The sequence below is a fragment of the Tenebrio molitor genome, chromosome 5 (genome assembly GCF_963966145.1).
Source record: "Tenebrio molitor chromosome 5, icTenMoli1.1, whole genome shotgun sequence".
Classification (NCBI taxonomy): domain Eukaryota; kingdom Metazoa; phylum Arthropoda; class Insecta; order Coleoptera; family Tenebrionidae; genus Tenebrio; species Tenebrio molitor.
In genome coordinates this window covers 17,419,108-17,437,595 of record NC_091050.1, presented here as the reverse complement: position 1 = coordinate 17,437,595, position 18,488 = coordinate 17,419,108, and the positions used below count along the sequence as shown (strand labels likewise).

General features: G+C 33.0%; 4 protein-coding genes and 1 pseudogene across 5 annotated transcripts; all 5 read right to left on the bottom strand.

Annotated features, from left to right (window-relative positions):
• Nucleotides 1-2,384: 2,384 nt before the first annotated feature.
• Nucleotides 2,385-3,585, bottom strand: LOC138130674 (brachyurin-like). The gene is made up of 6 exons (XM_069047280.1): nucleotides 3,428-3,585; nucleotides 3,225-3,375; nucleotides 3,008-3,174; nucleotides 2,863-2,949; nucleotides 2,663-2,802; nucleotides 2,385-2,609 (listed from the first exon to the last, which is right to left on the bottom strand). Exons 1-6 carry the CDS (start codon nucleotides 3,495-3,497, stop codon nucleotides 2,445-2,447), a joined length of 780 nt encoding a protein of 259 aa, XP_068903381.1. The 5' UTR covers nucleotides 3,498-3,585; the 3' UTR covers nucleotides 2,385-2,444.
• A 1,133-nt stretch (nucleotides 3,586-4,718) lies between these two features.
• LOC138130675 (chymotrypsin BI-like) lies at nucleotides 4,719-5,670 on the bottom strand. Its single transcript, XM_069047281.1, has 5 exons — nucleotides 5,419-5,670; nucleotides 5,297-5,365; nucleotides 5,156-5,245; nucleotides 4,967-5,106; nucleotides 4,719-4,916 (listed from the first exon to the last, which is right to left on the bottom strand). Exons 2-5 carry the CDS (start codon nucleotides 5,313-5,315, stop codon nucleotides 4,740-4,742), a joined length of 426 nt encoding a protein of 141 aa, XP_068903382.1. The 5' UTR covers nucleotides 5,316-5,365; nucleotides 5,419-5,670; the 3' UTR covers nucleotides 4,719-4,739.
• Nucleotides 5,671-7,543: 1,873 nt separating this feature from the next.
• Nucleotides 7,544-8,734, bottom strand: LOC138130673 (brachyurin-like). The gene is made up of 6 exons (XM_069047279.1): nucleotides 8,578-8,734; nucleotides 8,375-8,525; nucleotides 8,158-8,324; nucleotides 8,025-8,111; nucleotides 7,822-7,961; nucleotides 7,544-7,768 (listed from the first exon to the last, which is right to left on the bottom strand). Exons 1-6 carry the CDS (start codon nucleotides 8,645-8,647, stop codon nucleotides 7,604-7,606), a joined length of 780 nt encoding a protein of 259 aa, XP_068903380.1. The 5' UTR covers nucleotides 8,648-8,734; the 3' UTR covers nucleotides 7,544-7,603.
• A 2,480-nt stretch (nucleotides 8,735-11,214) lies between these two features.
• LOC138131038 (brachyurin-like) lies at nucleotides 11,215-12,865 on the bottom strand. 2 transcript variants are annotated; one of them, XM_069047794.1, is made up of 7 exons: nucleotides 12,698-12,865; nucleotides 12,490-12,640; nucleotides 12,274-12,440; nucleotides 12,141-12,227; nucleotides 11,938-12,077; nucleotides 11,687-11,885; nucleotides 11,215-11,519 (listed from the first exon to the last, which is right to left on the bottom strand). In XM_069047794.1, the coding sequence occupies exons 1-6, from the start codon at nucleotides 12,756-12,758 to the stop codon at nucleotides 11,721-11,723; spliced, it is 771 nt and encodes a 256-aa protein (XP_068903895.1). In that variant the 5' UTR covers nucleotides 12,759-12,865; the 3' UTR covers nucleotides 11,215-11,519; nucleotides 11,687-11,720. The 2 variants fall into 2 exon arrangements, with proteins under 2 accessions (XP_068903895.1, XP_068903894.1); XM_069047793.1 differs by lacking the exon at nucleotides 11,215-11,519 and having other exon boundaries at nucleotides 11,683-11,885.
• A 1,454-nt stretch (nucleotides 12,866-14,319) lies between these two features.
• LOC138131990 (brachyurin-like) lies at nucleotides 14,320-15,480 on the bottom strand (annotated as a pseudogene).
• Nucleotides 15,481-18,488: the final 3,008 nt, after the last annotated feature.

Here is an 18,488-nt window from a genome sequence, read left to right as displayed (position 1 = left end):
CTTAAATATAGCTTAACTCCACCTGACAATGAGATAAAACGTAAAACATTAACGCAAATGTAAATGAGGGGATTAATTTAAAAACAGTAATTTTTACATTTCAGTTACAAACAAATTCGTCTCAATGGAAATATGGACTAGTTTTTCTAATTCTATAATTAATTCCTAAGTTCGATTAAATTAATTAAATTACTTAGGGGTAGATTCACGAAACACAGATAATTTGCAAATTGTTAACGAAACAGCAAAAACAATGCTTCATCAATATCAGTTGTCATGGTTTTGAATTTGCAATGTCTTATCAAGCCTTACCGGATTTCGTGAATGACCCCCTTAGATTTTATTGGTGCTGGTTCCCACATTTCCAAAATGGTGTTTAGATTTAAGTGATATTTTAAGATAAAAACCTGAAAACTATCATGGATGATTTAATTAGTTTATTATGGTATATTGTATACAGTAAAGTTATCGTTAAGAATTTAAGATTAAACGTACCTACTACACTTTGATCTTAGCCATAAGGCCGGAAAGCGATAGATTAAGCGTACTGCGTATCAGGTGATTATATTGTTTATTTATTTACTTATCTATAGTCTGTTTTTTCCTGCAAGGCCCAAGCCAATCCAATAGGATTAGTAAAAATCGGTAATTTTTCAATAAATTAGTCCTGCTAGCAGGGGATGTATCTGTCAAATACATATAGTAAAACTGACAACAATGCACTAGATTAGACACTGACGCTATTTATAACCTTAATTTATAAACTTAGTAAAATATAACCTAATTCAACAAACAGCTTTTCTACCAAATTGAAATAAAAATTTCCTGGTCTCCCATTATGTCAAATAAACGTGAATGCATTTTGAGTTACTATTTTTTATCTGACACTTTTCTGCTTCAACAAAAGATTGCCTAAAAATTTGACGGTAAAAACTGTCAGGTTGACAATTTTTCATTACAAACTTTTACGAGATAGCAGTGCTTGAACTTCTACGAGTACCATTCTATTCTATCTGGAATAAATTATGTTCGACATAATTTTGTGTCAGGATTAAAAATACAAAACAAATTCATTTGAATAGAGGAAATTCAATACAATTCTCTTCAAGATTTGCACACATTATTCAACATTGCCATAACAACACTCTCATGATATTTGAATGATATGATATTTTGAAAAACATTGTTCTACTGTTACAATTATTTCCTTGTTTGTACAAAATTTGCTTAGAGTTGGATCTTTCCACTATAGTGTATAAAGAAATTGGATCACATAAGAGAAATGGATTGTGACTGTATAGGTTTTTTGGTACTTATAAGGATGAAGGTGTGGTTACTGATTTTATTACACAAACTCCTCCGTGGCCTCGTTGTGTACACTTCACATGCACCTATACAGGGTGTCCCAGAACTCGGTGATCAAACTTAGAGTGCGTTTTCCTTGATGATAATGAAGGTAAAAAACGTTTAAAAAAATGTTCAGGGTGCAACAGCTTTTTAGTTATGAATTAATCAAATTGACCAATAGAGCTCGATCTAATTTTCCCTTTACGAGAAAGTTGAGTACTTTTCCTCAATTGCCAAGCAACGTGTAAGTCGTATAAATAATAAAATTATTTTCAATATTTATCTGGTCGGAATAGACGTCAAAAGTGACAGTTACTTTTGACATAACCAAAACTGGGATAATTTTGCCAAAGGCAGTGCTAATCAACATAATTACCGGCGTCTCGCCTCCACATTTTGACTTTGTTGTGTTTTATTATGTTCTGTGTCAATGTTAAGCAACTTCCTTACGATGTGACATGAGTATAATAATATACCTTTTTGAATTTCAACTACCAATGTGTCATCTAAATCCAGAATTTTTAAATTTTTAAAAAGAGATTGCGGTACTATTCCCGTTGCTGAAATTATAAGTGGTAAAATCGAATTTTTTTCTAAACACCAAAGATTTCTCATAGCAACGGAGAGCTCTAAATATGTATTAACTTTTGTGTTATATGTTTGTGTTATATTATGTGAATTTGGAACAGCTATATCTAAAAGATATGCTTGCTTTTGTTGTTTATTTAAAATAACAATGTCTGGTCTGTTATGCTTAATATGAATATCAGTTAAAACTGTTCGATTAAAATATAATTTGTACCTAATTATCATTTTCCAAACAACTTTCTGGTGTATAACTATATTGTGGTTGTGTATTCTTTAATAAATTGAATTTAACAGCTAAATTCATGCGTATAATTTTAGGGAATATATCATGACGTTTCTTATATTCGCATTGAGCCAAAACGGTGCAAGAAGAAATGATGTGTTCAATTGTTTCCCCTTCAGTTCCGCAAATCCTACAGCTAATAATATTACTATTATTGCAACAGTAATTAATATAAACATTTATTTAAATTTCATTTAAATCTTTTGTTGTCATTAGTGCCTAACGACTAACTTTTAGTGACATTATTAATCCAGTCTTTGTAGGGAAACACTTTGGTGTATCCCGATGGATCGGTACTTTCACATCCATTGGCACTAAAGAAACTTGCTATAGCAAGCACTACAGTATATCCCCGCATGGGAGGCATAATGATAGGACTACCACCATCACCCTAAAGAAAAACCACTTTTACAATTACAAATTCTAAGAAGCAACAGAACTTACAAAACAGGTACCCTCATTGTAATTTCCTTCGAAACAAACCATGTTCGGACGTATTTGACTTCCATAAGTTAGTTTGCATTCAGCATCCGCCACTGTGCTTAGAGTTACATAATTCAAAGTATCAGCAAGCTCTGAATCACCTGTTAAATAAAAGAATTTGACATAATTAATTTTCATTTTGTAGGAGCTCAATAACTTACTGTCACTAGTTTGGCCCCATCCATAAGCTATTCCCTTAGCGATATCCGCCAAATCACCGTACGGCAAGTGCAGTGGCTTGATGTATGCTACCAAAAAAAAAAAAAAAAAATGTACAAATGCAAATTATAATTATTATTAACTTACTTGTAAGTATCACTGGCATGCGAAGCTTGATGAGGCCTATGTCATTTTCATACGTGTCTGGGTTATAGTCTGGATGCAAGACGTAAATGTCAGTTGCCAGTTTTTCAACAGTGGATTGATCACCATCTAACTTGTGTGTTCCCAAAAGAATCGTGAATGAAGTGGCCCTGAAAAAGTTATAAATGAAATGGATGGCCTAATGGAATTGCAATTATACCCGTCGACACATTGTCCAGCTGTTATGATCCACTCTGAAGTCAGAAGAGATCCAGTGCAGAAGTAGTTACCATTTGCGGTAGCTTTGTAAATGGCGGCAGCGTAAGGGAATTCTCCTGCATAGGACACTTGACCTCCGATTATACGAGCACCTAAAAGTGATTAAATAGTTTTGGAAAATTTTCTAATGATTTGGATAAGAACCAGCAGGTTTTCGTGGGTTAGCCATGGCCCAGATTTGTGATGCACACAAAATTAGCACAAATACTTTCATGGTGACGACATAAGAATGGTATTCCCTTGTTGTTCTTGTATTCTGTTTTGATACTTAATTATCTTCGATTGTAATTGTCAGTTTAGGGTTAGTGTTATCTAAATTGGACTCCCTAGAATAAAAGATCATAAATTACACATGCTAATGATAAGTAATTCAATCTAATAATTAGTAACAATAATAAATTAATAAAGCTGTAAATATACAGTGTGAGTCAGGAGGAACGGCCGAAAACTCCATGACTGAAAATAATGTTAAAGAAACTCGTATGTTCTTATCCGATTTTCATTTGTTTTCAAGTTACAAGTAAACAAAATTGCAAACATTAGAATTGTCTTAATAAGCGCGTTCTTTTATTAAATCTTCAAAAATACCGCCGTTGACCTCTAAACATTTTCTGCTTCGTCTACAAAGGACGCTTATTGCTCTTTTAATTGCTTCATGCCTTTCTTGGCTGCAGCATTTCTAATCCCTCGAATTAGTGCTTCCAGAGTGTTCACTTCTACTTTGTACACTTCATTTTTCAACCAGCCAAATATTTTTTAACCTCCATCATGGCATGCTCTGATTACAAAATGCTTTGAAAGTGAAAACAAGCGAAATTTTGGATATAAGTAGAACGCTAAATAAAAATTTTAGTTACGCTATTTTCTTGTATAAAATATACAGGGTGTTTTGCGTAACTTTACGACCCTGACGAACTTTAAATACAACCAGTAATACTTTCATTTATAACTATAACTTTCATTAACGATAATAATTAATTAATAATTTATGATTTTTAAATTGTATATTTTGGTAACTAACATTTTGTGACTACTGACTATTGAGTTGCATAAAGTCGGCGAAAATCTCGGAAAGCTACGTAAAACACCTTGTATATTTTGAAATCAGCACATACTTATAATCCAAAATATAAATGTTTTTAAAATTTGTTAGTCTATTAATTTTGTCATATTTATTCAAGAAATAAACAAAACCTTGTTCCATTGATATTAAAAATATTTAATTTATTTTTTCCTGTGGTGATATTTATAACCTGCGAGAATGGCACAGATAGTACCACTTTTTCTGGTTGATCTAGAAGCAGCAATCTTAAATTCTTTCTTGTCAAGGTCATTTCACAATTTGTATGAAATTTTGACCTGACCTGAAATTAAAGTTTAGGTACCATTTTGCATACGTTCTTATAGGGATAGAGACTAAATAAATTACAAAATATAGGTTTTGAGAAGAATTTATTTAACTGTAAGGAGGCATCCCAGTCACATTGAAAATCCAGTCAACATAAGGAAATATTTTCGTGTACCCAGAAGGATCGGTACTTTCACACCCATTGGAGCTTATGAATGATGCTATACCAACTTGCATCACATACCCTTTACCTAAATCTTGTACCAGCGGTCCTCCACTATCCCCCTACAATACAATTTAACTTGTGGCTATAATTCACAACATTAGTGTAGTACCTTGCAAGTTCCCTCATTGTAATTCCCATCGACACAAACCATATTCTCCAAGATTTGCTGCCCGTATATCATCTGACACTCTTCATTAGGGATAACAGTCAATTTAACCCATCGCAAAGAGTCCACGAGTCCAGGCGTCGCTAAACAAATTATCCTAAATGATACTATTTAAAAAAAAGATTTACTTACAATCATCAACTTGACCCCAACCTATACCTGTGGTACCCGTGTAGGGTGCCAAATCTCCAACTGGTAAGTAGTGAATGGGACGAATGTAGGCTACAAGAATAAACAAGTACTGATCCAGTAGAAATTTGTAATGGTACTCACATGTGAATTCAATGGGCATGCGAAGTTTAATCAGACCAACGTCATTTTCAAGAGTGAGTGTGTTAAAGTCTGGATGCAAGACGTAATATCGAGGAGAAGGATGGAAATAATTTATAACTTACCCGTCGACGCACTGGCCAGCTGTTACAATCCATTCATTGTTTAATAAGCAACCTCCACAGAAGAAAGTTGCGTCGGTGGTACTTTTATAAATACTATACGATTTGTTACTGTGGACTGCGTACTGCGGGCGGAACATATTGGTACTAACACCAAGAGAAAAATGGAAAAGAAAATCATTATTGTGAAAGCTTGAAATGAGGTGTTTAGACGTTTGTACTATGTAAAAATGATTTTATTGATAAAAGTTGTTTATCATTTAGAATTATAAAAATTTTATAGGTTCTTCGGCAGCTTAAAATCCAGCTTAAGTGTAAACTCAAATTCTTATCGATAAATAACATAAATTTAATTATACCTACTGACAAGTAAAATTCCTAACATGAAAAATTTACACGCTTTTACAGAGATAATATTTCGACAATGCCACTTCTGATCGGATCATCAGTAAAAGACAATATTCTCGTGTCAAAAATGGATTACTCCCTAGAATTCGAACTTTTAGGGAAATAACGTTTTTCATGTTGTGTGTAACTAGAATTTTCAAAAGATATTTTGAATGCCTAAGGTTGGTTACTTTGAATTGAGAGATTAAATCCAAATAAATATGCCGCCAGTAACCAAAATTTATCGTGAAATGAAAAATCATCTATCACTTAGCGAGAAATTAGTCATTTGCAACTGTTACAATTAATTTGCTGTCTTACATTTTTGGGATGTATTTTGTTTGTCACCAGAAACCACATAGCCTCCAACCTAACCAAATTTATAGCAACCTAGTAACGAATATCCCTAAATCCTAGGGAGTAATCCATTTTTGACACGAGAATAGCATTCAATTAACCATAGAAACGTGTAGGTATCTTTCATTTACAATCTTTTGAACAACTATGTTCATAAAATAATTCTCACTTGAAATTTTTTAATGAAGTTGATTCTTCATGTAAAATTCTCCATACCATTGACTGTGATCAATGCTGTTGAATGGCGCGCCTCCTCGTGCTTATTCCTGAAATTTGTGCTACAGCATCTAACACATCTTCCTCTGCTGAAGCAGGCTAGATAGCCTATGATCACTTTGTGTTGGCCCCATATCCGCCGTGTACACATTAAAAAAGCCATAATCTTGAAGATATTAAAACACGGCGGGAAACATTCCCGCGTCAGGAACCTGCCGATCTGGAAACCGCTACCGATGAAGAGCTACCGCCTGGGTTACGTTACCGGCAGGTGCACCATAGATGTACATCATGTCCGCTTTGTCAATAAATGAATAATTTGGCAATTTTCCCAAATACTCGCTGCCGCATACGAATACAAACTAAATATTAATTACATTTAAAAAGTTAGAGAAGTTGCCTTAAAAAATTAAATGTGCCGAAATTTTACCTACGAGGTTGTTTGACAACGTAGAAGACTAAAAGCAATTAAAAAAATTGTAGCTCAAAAAATAAATGTCATTTTATTTTTTGACATAGAATTTTTTTGATATTTTTTCCGAGTTCTACATGAACCCAGTAGCTCGTGGTTAAAATATTTGCACAACTTTCAATAACACCCTGTATAGTGTATTATTGCAGTAGTGTAAAAAAATAGACTATGACTGTATAGGTTTTTGGAATTACGATGAAGGTGTGATTACTGATTATACAGGGTGTATCTGAAATACGTGTGTTAATTTTAGCCAGAGAAAGAACTCGCTAATTCATTAAACTTTTTTACGAAAAAGCACTACAAATTGATTTAAAATTCGAAACAAATTAGTCATCAAAGTGTATACCCACTTCTGTGAATAAGGGCGAAAATTTTCTGTTGTGATAGAAACGGAGCTTTGTCAAAAAGTTACGTTGTTATAGAAAAAAATAAATAATTAAAATTAGAATCATGGTTACAAAAAATTGAGCCTAGTTAATCACACAAAACGACTCGTTTGGTAAAAATTGGGAGGTAAAACATTTTGGAATACTTTTGCGAATTTTACAAAATGTTATAGAGAAAAGATTAATAAATTGGAGAGTTCTTTCGCTGGTTGAAATTAACACACGTATTTCAGATACACCCTGTATATCTCAGTAGATTCATAAATATCTAGTAGTTAATGATTACTATTATTGCAATAGCAATTAATATATGTAAACGTTTATTTAAATTTTATTTAAATTTTTTATTGTTATTAGTGCCTAACGCCTAACTTTTAGTGACATTATTAATCCAGTCATTGTAGGGAAACACTTTGATGTATCCCGATGGATCGGTACTTTCACATCCATTGGCACTAAAGAAACTTGCTATAGCAAGCACTACAGTATATCCTCGACTGGCATGCATAATGACAGGACTACCAGCATCTCCCTAAGGAAAAACCACTTTTGAAACTACAAATTCTAAAATGCTCCAGAACTTACAAAACAGGTACCCTCATTGTAGTTTCCTTCGAAACAAACCATGTTTGGACGTATTTGACTTCCATAAGTTAGTCTGCATTCAGCATCCGACACTGCGCTTAGAGTTACATAATTCAAAGTATCAGCTAGCTCTGAATCACCTGTTAAATAAAAGAATTGTTTGACATAATTCATTTTCATTTTGTACGAGCTTAATAACTTACTGTCACTAGTTTGGCCCCATCCATAAGCTATCCCCTTAGCGGTATCCGCCAGTTCAGCGTACGGTAAGTGCAGTCGTTTGATATAAGCTACAAAAAAAAATGTACAAGTGTAAAATTATAATTATTAACTTACTTGTAAGTGTCACTGGCATGCGAAGCTTGATGAGGCCAATGTCATTTTCATACGTGTCTGGATTGTACTCTGGATGCAAGACGTAAGTGTCAGTTGCTAGTTTTTCAACAGTGGATTGATCACCATCCAACTTGTGTGTTCCCAAAAGAATCGTGAATAAAGTGGCCCTGAAAAAGTTAAAAATAAAATGGATGGCCGAGTAGAAATGCAATTATACCCGTCGACACATTGTCCAGCTGTTATGATCCACTCTGAATTCAGAAGCGATCCAGTGCAGAAGAAGTTACCATTTGCGGTAGTTTTGTAAATGGCGGCTGCGTAAGGGAATTCTCCTGCGTAGGACAACTGACCTCCGATTATACGAGCACCTGAAAATGATTAAATAATTTTGGAGAATTTTCAAGTGATTGGGATAAAAACCAGTAGGTTTTCGTGGGTTAGGTATGGCCCAGATTTGTGATGCACACAAAAGTAGCAGAAATACTTTCATGGTGGCGAAATAAGAATTGTATTACTTTGTTGTTTTTATATTCTACTTTGATACTTTGATCTTCGATTTCAATTATCATTTTAGGGTCAGTGTTATCTAAATTGGACTCCCTAGAATGAAAGATCATAAATTACAGATGCTGCTGATAAGGAATTGAATCTAACAATTAGTAATAATAATAAATTAATAAAGCTGTGAACATATAGCAGTAGCTCATCAATTATGTTAAATGTTTTTTAGAAGCGCAATTTTCCTCCAAATTTTTAAAAATTTATTATTCTATGTGGGACTAGGTAGGTACATATTTAAAATCAGAAGATACTACAGTAAAATGTTACTTTAAATATATTTAAGAGAAGGATTGTGACTATAAGCCTTAATTAGCTGTGATTCCACGAGTTTCGGTTGTTTTCTCTGTTCTATTATTCTCTCATACCAGGTGTAGAATTGGTTTACGAGACATAGGATTTTACATGTAAAAATAAAGAGTTTCAATTATTGGCTCCCCTAACAATTTTATGGCAAAATAGTTAAAATGAAAGTTAGAGAGAATTAAAAGTACTGTCTAGTTCCACTCTTTGTTTTTTCATCTTGTGGAACTGAAAGAAAGGCAAGAAAAAAGTTAACACAAAAATACTAAAAAATACTACTAGGTATGAAATTTTATTTCTTTCTTTAAATGGTATTATGGAGGATCTTCTTTAAGAAACTTCCAAGCAACATTTGCTTCAGATTTCCCAGACCGACCAATTTCAGCCATAGAAACAATTCGAAGAATTGGAACATTTAATGGAAGATACCTTTTCATTCGTCAACTAGTACTGTACGAGTTCATTTGAAGGGCAGATCAAAAGAAAATTAAATAATAGTGAAACCACCCGACAAATAGTTTTAGAAGTCAAATTTCACTGCTAGTATGTACTGCTTTTTAGTATTTTTGTCTTAACTCCTTTCTTGCTTTTCTTTCAGTACCACAAGATGTTAGAAAAAAACAAAGAGTGGAATTAGACAGTACTTTTAATTCTCTCTAACTTTCATTTTAACCATTTTGCCATAAAATTATTAGGGGAGCCAATAATTGGATCTCCTTATTTTTACATGTAAAATCCTATGTCTCGTAAACCAATTCTACACCCGTTATATTCTTTTATAAAATATACATACTTACATCCTAAAATCAGCACACATAATCCAAGGTATAAAAGTTTTTAAAATTTGTTAGGCCCGGTTTATTCACCTTCAAGTAAATTTATCTGGCCAGTAGTTGCTATGATTTAGAATTATGTTTGTCATCTTTATTCAAGCAATAAACGAAACCTTGTTCAATTGATATTAAAAATATTTAATTTATTATTTTCTGCGGTGATATTTATAACCTGCGCGACTGGCACAAATAGTACCACTTTTTCTGGTTGGTTTAGAAGCAGCAAACTAAAATTATTAAAGTTCATGTACCACCCTGCATACGTTCTTAGAGGGATAGTGACTAAATAAATTACAAAATATAAGTTATGAAAAGAATGTATTTAACATAAGGAAATATTTTCGTGTACCCAGAAGGATCGGTACTTTCACACCCATTGGAGCTTATGAATGATACTATACCAACTTGCATCACGTATCCTTTACCTAAATCTTGTACCAGCGGCCCTCCTCTATCACCCTACAATACAATTTAACTTGTAGCTAGAATTCACAACATTCGTGTAGTACCTTGGAAGTTCCCTCATTGTAATTCCCATCGACACAAACCATATTCTCCAAGAGAAAATTGAAAAGAAAATCATTATTGTAAAAGCTTGAAATAAGGTGTTTAGACGTTTGTATTATGTAAAAATGCTTTTATCTTTAATGGTTGTTTATAATTTATGATTATAAAATTTTTATAGGTTCTTCAGCAGCTTAAAATCCAACTTAAGAGTAAATTCAAATTCTTATCGATATAAATATAAATTTAATTACACTGACAAATAAAATTCCTCACTTGAAAAATGTACGTGCTCTTACAGAAATAATATTTCGACAATGCCACTTGTGATAAACCACTCGGATCATTAGTAAATGACAATAGCGTTCAATTAACCATAGAAACATGTATCTTTCATTTACAATCTTTTGTACAACTATGCTCATAAAATAATCTAATCAAATACTATTCGCACTTGAAATTTTTTAATGATTATTTTACTCAAATGTCTCGCATAACGACTTTAAAACATTTAACAATGCAGTTGATGTAGGCCTTCTTCATGTAAAATTCTCCATACCACTGACTTTGATAAACCCTGTGAAATGGCGACGCTTCTGGTGCTTATTCCTGGAATTTGTGCGACAGGAAACTGACGATCTGGAAACCGTTCCCGATAAAGAGCTACCGCCTGGGATGTGTTACCGCCAGGTGCACCATAGATCTACATCATGTCCGCTGTTTCAACAAACGAATAATCTGGCACTTTTACCAAGTGCTCGGTGCCGTGTACGAATGTAAACTATTAATTTTGTAAAGAGTTAGTGAAACTGCATGAAATAATACGAGTAGAAGCAGAAAAACCTTCTTCTTTGACGAGTGCTCATGATAAGGTTTATTTCCAATTCAGTTTCTATTACAGCAGTTATTAAACCGTTTTGAAGGAATTTTGAAAATAAAAATAATTACGTCAATTTTCCATTTAGACTCGTGATTTTTTTTTACGTAATCTGTGCATGCGGACACATCGCCAATTGAAATTTCTACAAAATTTCATGCATCAATCAAACATATTTTTTTCAATGATACATTTCTTGCACGCTGTAGTAGATCGTTTGTCCCTGCAAGAAGTGCCATGTCACTTTTTTATCGTGGTATAACTCCTCATTTCACTTGTAGTAACTTCTGTAATAAGTCATTTCAAAATATTTTACATTTGTTGTTAATTGCTTTGAAGTGGAATATTTTTTGATAGGTTGTAACTATTTATGACAATTTGAAATTTTATACAGCTGATTATAATTTTAAAAAGGAAAGAGTAATATAAATCAAATATTAACAAATATAATTACTTCTTTAAACTATATTTAAAACGCCTCCTCATAACTAACTTGCAGTAACATTTCTAATCCAATCATTGTAAGGAAACACTTTTGTAAATCCCGATGGATCGGTACTTTCACATCCATTTGAACTAAAGAAACTTGCTATAGCAATCGCCACATCATAACCTCGACTGACGCGGACAACGACAGGACTACCACTATCACCCTGTATAAAAATCGCTTTTAGGAACAAAATTGCAACAAACTCTACAACTTACAAAGCATGTACCCTCATTGTAATTTCCCTCAAAACAAACCATATTCTGAGCTAGTTGATTTCCGTAAGTTATTCTACATTCAGCATCTGACACTGCTCTAAGAGTCACATAGTTGAGGGTATCAGCCAGCTCTGAATCACCTGTCAAATAATACAATTAGTTGAGATTATTTACCTTCATTTGTTATTAGCTCGATCACTTACTGTCACTGGTTTGTCCCCATCCAAAAGCTGTACCCACAGACACATCTGTCACATCAACGTATGGCAAGTATAGCTGATTGATGTTACCTACATAAACATGTATTACAATGGAAAATGACAAAGATTCGTTTACCTGTAATTGTCACTGGCATGCGAAGCTTTATGAGGCCAATATCATTTTCCAACGTGTCTGGATTGTAATCCGGATGCAAGAAGTAAGTCTCGGTTGCAAGTTTTTGAACGGTAGAATCATCTCCACTCAGCTTGTGCGTTCCCAAAAGAATTGTGAATAAAGTTGCGCTGAAAAGTTAATATTAACATTGACTGTTGAGTAGAATTATTATTATACCCGTCGACACATTGTCCAGCTGTTAGTATCCATTGGTAATTCATAAACGATCCAGTACAGAAGTAGTTACCACTTGGAGTTGATTTGTAAATGGCGGCTGCATAGGGGAATCTGCTCGCAGTAGCCTCCTGGCCACCAATTATACGCACACCTAAAAATAATCATTAAATAGTTTTGGGAAACCTGCAAGTAATTAGGTAATTAGGACCGTCAGGTTTGGGTAGTGCCCAAGTTTGGGCTGCACATAGAATTACCAAAAGTACTTTCATGGTGACCAACCGGGAGACCTATTCATGCTTCAAGTTTTTTTAATCTACTTTCATTTTCGTGATCAACATCATAATGGAATGTCATAAATTCCTAACATTGCCAAAAAAGTTATTAGAAGTGCTATTTAACTGTATTTACGTCGTCTGATAGGAATAATTGAAAATGTTTATAATAATAGCAGTAAATGAATTAAACCGTAAAAACATATCAGCAGCTGTTATCAATTAAGCGCTTTGTAAAATTTTCCTACGAATTTTAATTTTTTAGAGCGGATGATTTTATCAAGAAGATGAAAGTTTACTATGACTTTCAGGATTTTAGTTGTTTTTTATACATTATTGTTTTACCAATTTGTAGCATAAATCACGGATGTAGTACCAAAGCGCCCCGTACTAACTCTTTCGAAGCGCTACCGTCGCCAGCGAGAATCTAATCGCTGGGCCCCTACCATCATCATCAGCTGTGCGCCGTCGGAGCGTGCCGCATCATCCCCAGCCAGGCTATAAAAGGGATGCACGCATGGACAAATGAATCATTATTCATATGATCATCCGAACTCCCTCAAGAGTCTCACTACAAACCTTTATTAACTTTGTTTACTTTTATGTAAATAAATAATTTACAACACAAACACTGTTAAAATTTTCTTTTGTTTTACAAACAAATAAAAAATAAATCTTGGGAAACAGAATTTAAAAAAATGATATTTCCAAATTTTACCAATTTTTATTTCTAATAAAATTATTCCAATAATAAATAAAGCTTTGTTACATTGATTCCCAAAAGTTTTTACTTTTAGTATTTTCGAAGAGCGACAAAGGAGCAAGTGCCTTTAATTAATGCGCGAATGAGCGGAAGATGTCTTTACGCAAGTGGCTCGTACAATATTTTTTGTATGAACGTAAAATCATGTAGGCCGTGACCTTTGGTTATTAGAAACAATTGCTTCACTTGACATTTAAATTTTTGCAGTAATTTGTGAGTTTTGTTCGAAGATATTTGTGCAATATCCACCTATGAGTGATATTAGTGATATTTCTTGTACTCCTCCCGAGATTAGGGAAGCCGCAAATGTGGCCATACAAAATTTACTGAGGTTGTTACGAGGTCATTTATGAAAAATTTAATAATAATAAAATCTGGTTTACAAAACGTCATTTCTGCAATTTGGATGTTGAAATTTATACTGAAAATTGTTTGTTGGCATATTTTCAAGGATTTTCTAGCAAAAGGTCATTATGAAAATCCAGGGAAGTTGTATTTTATGAACTAAATTTTATTATTATCAAGACCAATTTTTTTTAATGCCTTAAAGGTCCAGTGTTTTTTGCAATTTTTACATTCGAGTCGATCGGGAAAAACTCGTTGCTGATTGAGCGTTGGATGTTGGAAGCGTCACTTCCAAAGCTGTGAGTACAAAAAAGATATTTGATCGCAAAGAGCAATCCTTGTTATTCATATAAATCCATATAAAATCTGGATTTCAGTTCACGTTTATACATAATATTGCTTCTACGTCTTATATCATCATTATTAATTAAATTAATTAAATATTGTGTAAATGTGATATTCAAATTATTTTGTACCACATGGGAAGAACAATTACATAAATAAAATAAAAACAGGTATTAAAAATAGAATTGTTAATGCGCTATTACGAAGTTGAAGTAACATTTCTAATCCAATCGTTGTAAGGCAACAATTTTGTATATCCCGATGGATCGGTACTTTCACATCCGTTTCCACTAAAAAAACTCGCTATAGCAATCGCCACATCATAGCCACGACTGACGTGGATAAAGACAGGGCTACCAGAAGGAAAATCACTTTCAGAAACAAAAATTGCAAAGAATTCCATAACTTACAAAACATGTACCCTCGTTGTAGTTTCCTTCAAAACATATCATATTCTGACCTATTTGGCTTCCATAAGTTAGTCTGCATTCAGCATCCGACACTGCGCTTAGAGTTACATAATTCTAAGTATCAGATAACTCTGGATCACCTGTCAAATAACGTAACTTGTTGTTACGTTTATTTTAATTTCTGTAAACTTAAGAACTCACTGTCACTAGTTTGGCCCCATCCATAAGCTATACCCGAATCAGAATCCGCAATTTCCGCGTATGGCAAGTAGATCTGATTGATGTAACCTACACAGATATATTACACAAGTGATAAATTACGATTATTAACAAACTCACCTGTAAGGGATACCGGCATGCGAAGTTTTATGAGGCCAATATCATTTTCTAACGTGTCTGGATTGTATTCCGGATGCAAGAAGTAAGTCTCGGTTGCAAAGTCTTTGAACGGTAGAATCATCTCCACTCAACTTGTGTGTTCCCAAAAGAATCGTGAATAAAGTGGCACTAAAAAGTTAATATGTAGTAAAGTTGACTGTTGAGTAGAATTATCACTATACCCGTCGACACATTGTCCAGCTGTTAGTATCCATTGGTAGTTCATAAGCGATCCGGTACAGAAGAAGTTACCGCTTGGGGTTGATTTGTAAACGGCAGCAGCGTAGGGGAATTGTCCGGCGTGAGCTTCCTGACCACCTATTATACGTGCCCCTAAAAATACAAAGTAATTTTGGAAAATCTTCGAGTGATTTGATTAAGAACCAGCATTTCTTCGTGGATTGGGTACGGCCCAGATTTGGGTTGCACACAGAATTATCAGAAACACTTTCATGATTCTGTGGAGGAGTTCTGTTCGTTTATTGTTTTTATATTCTACATTAAGTCTTAATTATCGTTTTACAAGTATTAATGATAATGACAATAATAGAGTGCCGTGACAACTGTCTAAATGTCAATAAATTCGCTCTCTAATAAAAACGCGCCAAATGTTGTTGCAAGTGCTTCACTGCAATCCAATGGTGCTACAGAAGTTAGAAAACGCAAAAAATGGACTATGGAAATGAATATTTTCATTATACGGGAATATTTTCGGATCACGAAACTACAGGATGTTGTGAGTACTTACAGGCTTGATTTATTTAAAGCATTCCAAAGTAAGTACCCCCAGTTTCCTGTTACTATTCAAAATTTAGCTGACCAGAGGAGAGCCATTATGAAGAAAAACTATATCCCTTCGGCAATTTTAGAAAAGATCAAAAATGATGTAAAGTTAGAATTGTCAATTAATTATTCTGACAATAATGAAGTTTCTAATAATTTAGTTGAAAATTCTGTTGAACCGCAAAGTTTACAAAGTTTACCAAATCATAATGACTCTTTCTGTTATCAAAGTAATTCAACACCAAACAACACGATACAAAACAACATAAATAATTTAGACTTGAGTTATAATGATATACATGTTATTAATCAAAATTTTTACTACCATCAAAATTTTAAAGAACAAATTGAAGATGAATTTAATAGAACTCTGGACGAATTTGAACATATAGAACCATTTAATAGACCACTATTACCTAAACAACAAAGCTCCAAAAAATTCTTTGCAATGATTGAAATTTTAAATCAATTCATTTTACCTAAATTTGTAAATAACACGACAAGTTTTAGAAAATTACACAGTATCATATATAGTGGAGCTTTAACAATTATCAGATTAAATGGTTCAAAAGAAATTGACCAGACAAATAACATAAAAGCCAAAGAATTACCAAAATGGGAACGAAGACTAAATAAACGCATTAATAATATCAGACGAGATTTAGGTAGAATAACTCAATATTTAAAGGGTATAAATTCTAATCATCTAAATAACTGTATTAAATCGATTTTAAATAAAAACAGAATACATTGTTTAAAATATAACGAATATAATGAAACATTAATAGAAATTAAAGACACTTTATTACAAAAATTGAATATTTATTCTAAACGATTAAAAAGATATAAAAATAATAAACAACGGAAATTTGAAAACAAACTATTTAGAAATAATGAGAAGTTGTTTTACAAAAATTTAGCAGATAATAAAAATCAAAATAATAATGGTCTACCAAATATAAATGAAATTAAAGAATTCTGGTCAAACATATGGTCAAATGCGGTATAGGACGATTGCGCCGGTATTACCTGAGTTGTTTTAAGCCGATGGTATGATTGCGCCGAGGCGACCCAAGTGGTTGTTAATTCCTGGGCACGATTGCGCCGCACCCTTGATCTGTAAGCCTTTCAATAAAATACAGGTACTAGTAGTAGGTAATGGTGGGCCCCAACAATGTTTAAAAGCAATTATGATAACCAAATAATATAAAAGATTCTCAACAAACCATTTATTTACAAAAAAAATATATACAACACCTTTCTCCGTGCTTCCACAATTACGGAATTTAAAATTTTCTAAAATTACAAGAATCTTGCCACGTTCACTAAGCATCTTCTCCATCGTAGCGTTTATTCCAGCGATCTCTTGAATATTGTTGGACGAAACTAATGATTTTAGTAAAACGCTGTCCGAATATTCCCAACTTTACTTGCAGGTACAGGTACCTTCCTAATTAGCCTTCCCGTTAAGGGATTAAATTTAGTACCGGCGCAATCGTACCTGTGGATTACAGGTAGTTTGACAGACCCCGGATTATAGCAGGTCATATCGGCGCAATCGTCCCCTGCCCGTCAAATGAAGTTCAATTTAATAATCAGGCAGAATGGATTCCTAATTTAGAAAATGAGATACCAGATAGTAATAATCCACATCATATTCAAATTAGCCTTGAACTTTTAGTTAAAAATATTAATAGTTCACATAATTGGAAATCCCCTGGAGGTGAACAAATTCATAACTTTTGGTTAAAAAAATTTACTTGTATTCATAAATGCTTACTTGATCACTTTAACGGATTTATTAGGGAACCTAACACATTTCCAGAGTTTTTGGTCCATGGTATAACATATCTGAAACCAAAAGATTCCGATACTAAAAATCCATCAAAATATAGGCCAATCACATGTCTGCCTACAATTTATAAAATTATGACATCTTGCATTAAAGTAATAATTTACGACCATTGTCAAAAATTAAATATACTTAATGAAGAACAAAAAGGTTGTGTTAAGGAGTGTTTTGGTTGTAAAGAACAACTCATAATAGATACGGTAATAATGGAACAAGCTAGAAAAAATAATAGAAATATTTATACCGCATTCATAGACTACAAAAAAGCCTATGATTCAGTACCACATTCATGGTTAATTAAAATTCTTAAAATTTATAAAATTAATTTGGATTTGATTAACTTTTTATCCCATGTTATGACATTTTGGAGAACTACTTTAAATTTATCAATAAACAATACTAAATTAAAATCCGAGCCTATTCAAATTAAACGGGGAATTTATCAAGGAGATTCTTTAAGTCCTTTATGGTTTTGTCTAGCCATTAATCCTTTGACAAATCTATTAAATAGCACTGGATATGGTTTCAATATTAGACTTAATAATACCACACTATCCAAATTAAATCACCTTCTTTATATGGATGACATAAAACTTTATGCATCTAAAAAGAATCACATTTTATCTTTACTAACAATAACTGAAAATTTCTCAAATGATATTGGCATGAGTTTTGGTATTGATAAGTGTAAAACGCAATCAATATGTCGCGGTCATTACGAAAATTTAGAATACCTATATAACGAAAGAAGGAGAAATCATTAAAAATGTAAATAAAGGAGAATTTTATAAATATTTAGGTATTAATCAATCAAATCATATTCAACATTCAATTATAAAAGAAAATTTAGA

Bases quoted from the DNA above. Each gene is read 5' to 3' on its own strand.
- LOC138130674 (XM_069047280.1), bottom strand. From the start codon at position 3,497: ATGAAAGTATTTGTGCTAATTTTGTGTGCATCACAAATCTGGGCCATG. The intron at 2,950-3,007 runs GTAAGTTAATAA...TTTTTTTGGTAG, and splicing joins CATGCCAGTGATACTTACAA to CATACATCAAGCCACTGCAC. The intron at 2,803-2,862 runs GTAAGTTATTGA...TTTATTTAACAG, and splicing joins ATGGGGCCAAACTAGTGACA to GTGATTCAGAGCTTGCTGAT.
- LOC138130675 (XM_069047281.1), bottom strand. The intron at 5,107-5,155 runs GTAAGTAAATCT...TAATTTGTTTAG, and splicing joins TTGGGGTCAAGTTGATGATT to CGACGCCTGGACTCGTGGAC. The intron at 4,917-4,966 runs GTACTACACTAA...ATTGTATTGTAG, and splicing joins ACAATGAGGGAACTTGCAAG to GGGGATAGTGGAGGACCGCT.
- LOC138130673 (XM_069047279.1), bottom strand. From the start codon at position 8,647: ATGAAAGTATTTCTGCTACTTTTGTGTGCATCACAAATCTGGGCCATA. The intron at 8,112-8,157 runs GTAAGTTAATAA...TTTTTTTTGTAG, and splicing joins CATGCCAGTGACACTTACAA to CTTATATCAAACGACTGCAC. The intron at 7,962-8,024 runs GTAAGTTATTAA...TTTATTTAACAG, and splicing joins ATGGGGCCAAACTAGTGACA to GTGATTCAGAGCTAGCTGAT.
- LOC138131038 (XM_069047794.1), bottom strand. From the start codon at position 12,758: ATGAAAGTACTTTTGGTAATTCTATGTGCAGCCCAAACTTGGGCACTA. The intron at 12,078-12,140 runs GTAAGTGATCGA...ATTATTTGACAG, and splicing joins ATGGGGACAAACCAGTGACA to GTGATTCAGAGCTGGCTGAT. The intron at 11,886-11,937 runs GTAAGTTGTAGA...ATTTTTATACAG, and splicing joins ACAATGAGGGTACATGCTTT to GGTGATAGTGGTAGTCCTGT.